Here is a 4,952-nt window from a genome sequence, read left to right as displayed (position 1 = left end):
TTCAATTGGCTTTCTATCTGTGCATTTTATTAAATTAGGGAAAAGTTTTTGCATTCAAGTTTAAAATGTGGTGATAAATAAATTCTGATAAGAGCTATTTGTTTGTTCTTTTGTTAAATGATACATATTTTAATTATCTAATTTAGACTATCTGTAATTTGTAAACATTTGGCCCTTTAGGCAGTAAGAACAGGATTAATGAGGCCCTTTTGGGAACCAAAGTTCTCCATGTCTGTTTTAAATTATTAGTTCAAATAACCAATAATACCTTTACTTAACCAAGCCTGTGATTATAAGGTAAATTAATACAGCTTTTAAAATATTAATATTAGACTTAAAAATGTGTCTAAAATAATTAAGCCTGCAAAAATAGTTTTGGAATATTTATGATCCGTTTGGATTATATAAAGACTAATTAAAATTAATTTCCAGGAGGCGAATTAAACGATTGGCGTTTGTTTTACGCGTGCGTAAAAATGCTACACAATAACAACTAAGAAAGTCTATGTTTAAATGTGGCTCATCATAAACACTGGTGCATCATTCTTTCTAGATTTAATATGAATTTAATGTAAGCACTCATTTACTAAGATAACACAGCCCTCCTTCTCACGAACACACACACTTCACACACACTCCGTTACAAAACAGTTCCAAATGGCCATCCAGCAGCAGCGGCACGTCGCATTTCCACAGCCTCCCATTGAGCTTTATTCATTAGTTTCCTCACACTAACACATTTGCTATTCATGGCCAGACTTTTTTTCTCCCCTTCTAAACAAACCCGGGTTAAGAGTGGCAGATGCGTGCCATTATTGCGCACGGCTCGCTGGAAGCTGTTTTCAGTGCAGGCTGAAGGCGGGTTCGCCTAATCAATCATGTCGACTAGTTGTGTTAAAGACGATTCATGGAAAGGAGGAGGAAAACATATGGCGCAGGGGAGGGTGCAAGCTTTTTCTTAACACCGCGGACAGACCGGGACCTTCTTGTGACAAGATGCATTCAAAGCCCGGGGAAAGAATGGGAAGAAAGGCGACGGACGGCTGCTAATTGAAGTCGTGGCACTTGAGGGCTGAAACCAGGGGTCAAATATTCAAAGGGGGGCTAAGTTAACCAAGCAGGGCAGCATGAATATTTTATGTATCCCCTTTATGTCTCAAAAATCCCTCTATTACATTCTTATAAAAGCCACATTAGTGTAACCCTGACAATTTAGAGATAGAAAGTGTGCCTGATACTTACAGGCACCAAACTCTGCTTTAATATTTCTTTAATATTTGAATCCTCTAATGTAGTAACTGACTCTTTAAATCTTATTGTTGGGGATAAATGTTGGCCTGGGAAATATATATTGAGTTTTGAGCTTTATCAGTAGATTTCCAGGTGATATATGAGGCAAGACATTGCCATTTATAGTTTTATACTGCGTTAAAACAACATTATATGATGCTTCTGACTTAATCCAGCCATTGAAAAAGAAAGTTGCCAGGTCTAAAGCTCAGTAGAAGACTGTTTACAGTAAGAACCACTAAAATTAATGTGCTTATTAGCCACAAGATAATCTATTTAAATGGTCTGGCTTGATGCAGAATAATAATTATATTTATTTTATTTAATAAAGGGGTAATTAATTCATTACTAACTACAGGTAACATCTTGAGTGCCACCTTTCATGCACATGTTGACATTGTGCTGCTATCCTTTAATAAAAGTGTGCCATTTGGCCTTTTACGCACGTAGATTTGACTTTAAACTGACTTTTTTTTTTTTGTTTTTTTCTTAACCAAAACAATATAAATTTATGATGTGCATCACCATTCAGCTAAAAAATACAGACATTTGATTTCTGGTCCAGCCTAAATTGATGATTATTTCCCTTTAGGACGCATTCCAGTTATTCACCTTTTTGGCAATTTTCTGCACAATGACACATCCAACCGCGCCAAAAGCTTCTTGAAATATCATATAACCTTTATTTACATGGATGCTGATTAAATAGAATGTTACAATAAAATTATCGCATAGGATGTTTGGTTTATATACACAAGTCAGAGCGTGGAAAACTTGGATTTGGGTATGCCTCCTTTTGCGCAGAGAACAGGCCTGCATGCTTGCAGAAACGCTCAGAACCAAAAAAAAAAAAAAAAAAAAAAAAAAAAAAACACTGCATGAAGGAGGGACACTCTGACACCTCTTCCCCTGGCTGCAGGGGCTCATTTAAATATTTGGCAAATCCGGAGAATGCGAGTAAATGACACTAAAATAATTGCACAGCTTTTCCATGCCCCTTTCTGTTAAGTCGAGCGTGGAAAATGATCAGTTTTTAGTCTCACAGTACCATCAGAGTGTCTGCAGGGGAAACGGGTATTCCTCAAATGTTGTGGCGAGACTAAAAGACAGACTTGGAGAGCTTTACAAGTCCGGGTAATAAATTAAAATGGAGAAGAAAAGGAGGAAAAATGTTGAATGTTTTCTGGTTGAACTCTCCTTTTCTCTGTTAATATCCGTGCAAAAGTTTGGGAAGAAAAATGCCCCCTTCTTGGATTCTTTTGCTGCTTGTGAAAATCGCAGACCCAAATGACTGTCAATCGTCCACTTCGATTTCCTCGTCGTCCTCCGAGAACTCATCCGTGGTTTGGTCTCTGGAGGAGGACGGGGATTGTGGGAAGGCGCGGGAGGTCGGGGAGATACTTGGCGATCTGGCCTCGGGTCCTCCAACCTGCTGAGGGTCCTCAATGTTCTCCATGCTCACGAGCTTCTGCAGAGTCTGCGGGGTGATCTTCTTTAGAGACTCCACGTCCGCCTTCATCTCCTCCAGGTCCCGCTTGAGTTTGGCCCTGCGGTTCTGGAACCAGGTGATGACCTGCGCGTTGGAGAGCCCCAGCTGCTGCGCGATCTGGTCGCGATCAGCCGGTGAGAGGTACTTCTGGTACAAAAACCGCTTCTCCAGCTCGTAAATCTGGTGGTTCGTGAAGGCTGTCCGCGACTTTCTCCTCTTCTTCGACGTCTGTCTCTGTCCGAAAGCGTTCACGTGCTCACGACCTTGGAGAAGTGGAGGGAGAAGACATAAAAGACGCATGAAAACAACAGCAAAGGGCCACTTCCACCCAAACTACAGCAGTAACACATGGCACTGATGCGTAAAAGGCCTGCTACTGTTTCCAGGGTTCGTTTAGACATTTTAACTTCAAACTAAAATTCCCATTTTTATTTTCTAACATAGTTCAGTGGCTTTGCTAAAGGCAGGACCATGCCTGGATACAAAATGCGAATTTTTAAAGCGCTGTCAACATGATCACAAGTCATAAATAAGCTTTAAAAATATCAGAAATGCTTTATTAAGCCCAGGAGGATAATCAGACCTCAGAGTTTCTCTCATACGCTCCATAGCAGTAAGGCATATAAAAATACAACATGTAAGAAGAAATAGGAGCTCAAATAAGCAAACAAGACGTGCCAAATGCAAACACCCTGACAATAATCAAGCTATGTGGAAAAAATGAATTTATACAAGCAAACTATAAAAGTTTACTACCAAAATCTAATATTTCATCCCATGAAGTTTATTTCCATCATGATTTGAGCCAACATTTTTTAAAATATGAGTAGTAAACCTCATTATTTTTGTGGTAAAACTGAAATATTGTGCGTATTTTACACTTTTCCTTCAGTCTTTGCATATTTATCCACCACTGCCTTGCATGAGTAGGCCACAGAGGCAGATCGACTCTCTGACAGCATGTAAAAGTGTGTTAGCTTGCATATTAGCAAGATTTAGCAAGTCACATAACACGCATAATTCAACTCTCATGCGCAAATATGACTCTTAGACTCTTGTCTCGTAATTTTTACGCATTCCTTCACTGCTGTCCTCACATTGCGACATTTAAAGTGAAAACAAGCCCAGCTAGAAGTCATCTGCTGCAAGTTTGTAGCTTCAGCAACACTTAAAAAGTTGATTTGTGTGTCTTGTGGTTCATAGTTGCCTCATACTCCAAAGATTCTTTACCTTCTGCTGCCTGGATCACGCTCACTTCCAGTCCTTTAAACGTTTTGCTGGCCAGCTCCTCCAGCGCGCACAGCGGCGACGAGGGAGTGGTGATCCCGTTCCTCGCTGAGTTGGAGCCCGTCACTTTCTCCAGCACTCTGGGCGGACAGATACTGGCCACAGACTTCTTTACTGACGGTTTGTTTAGGATATCCTCAATGCTGAACGGCGTCAGAGGTTTGTTGGAGTTGGCTGGCGGCGGCAGCTGGTCCAAAGGAGCCCGTCTCCTCTCCTCGCCGCTGGACTGTAACACAGAACCTGCCCTCATGTCTTTACTGGAGGTCATCGCAGTCCCGAAGAATCGCTGCTTCTCCAAAGTTGATTATTTCATTCAAGAGGCGGTTTGACGCGTCCACAAGTGTTTACTCTGCTGCTCGAAGACCCCCTCTCTATATTTTGACACTCAAAGCCGAATGCCGCAACTTAGCTCTCCGCAGAGCTTTCCTCCAAAATAACCATGCTCCGGGTGTAGTTGGAAAGGCAGCCGGACTGTATTCCCTTCAGAGAGTCGCACTTCTCCTGCCAGGCTCCATGTAGATCTTTACGCACTCACAGACTGGAGAGGGAGAATCCCTGCAAGGAGAAAAAGCTGTCCAAAGCAGCAAGAAGAAGAAAGCGACTGCTAACGAGTTATTGTTGATTGGGCGAAGTTCAATTAGAGAAACACTACACTACTTGCTGACCCGCTGCTGCGTCTTAAAGGGCCGGACCATAATAACTAATTGGACGTGGGGAGGAGGAGGAGTCAGCTGCTGCCGAGGAGAAAGATGCCCTGAAATGTTTATGCATCTGTTTCCCTCTGCTGGTGTGTTCTTTTAGAAAGGGAGAGTTAATGGCCATTAAAATACAGCCTCAAGCATCTTTGCTTTATGGAAAGTTTGAAGGAATAACGCGCCAACAGTGG

General features: G+C 41.6%; 1 protein-coding gene across 1 annotated transcript; it reads right to left on the bottom strand.

Moving 5' to 3' along the window:
* Nucleotides 1-2,217: 2,217 nt before the first annotated feature.
* On the bottom strand, nt 2,218-4,678 carry lbx2 (ladybird homeobox 2). The gene is made up of 2 exons (XM_041798014.1): nt 4,010-4,678; nt 2,218-3,042 (listed from the first exon to the last, which is right to left on the bottom strand). The coding sequence occupies exons 1-2, from the start codon at nt 4,332-4,334 to the stop codon at nt 2,585-2,587; spliced, it is 783 nt and encodes a 260-aa protein (XP_041653948.1). The 5' UTR covers nt 4,335-4,678; the 3' UTR covers nt 2,218-2,584.
* Between the last annotated feature and the right edge of the window lie 274 nt (nt 4,679-4,952).

The sequence above is a fragment of the Cheilinus undulatus genome, linkage group 10, assembly GCF_018320785.1.
Source record: "Cheilinus undulatus linkage group 10, ASM1832078v1, whole genome shotgun sequence".
NCBI lineage: Eukaryota > Metazoa > Chordata > Actinopteri > Labriformes > Labridae > Cheilinus > Cheilinus undulatus.
The sequence above is the reverse complement of the archived record's forward strand: the minus strand, read 5'-3'. Positions and strand labels throughout refer to the sequence as shown.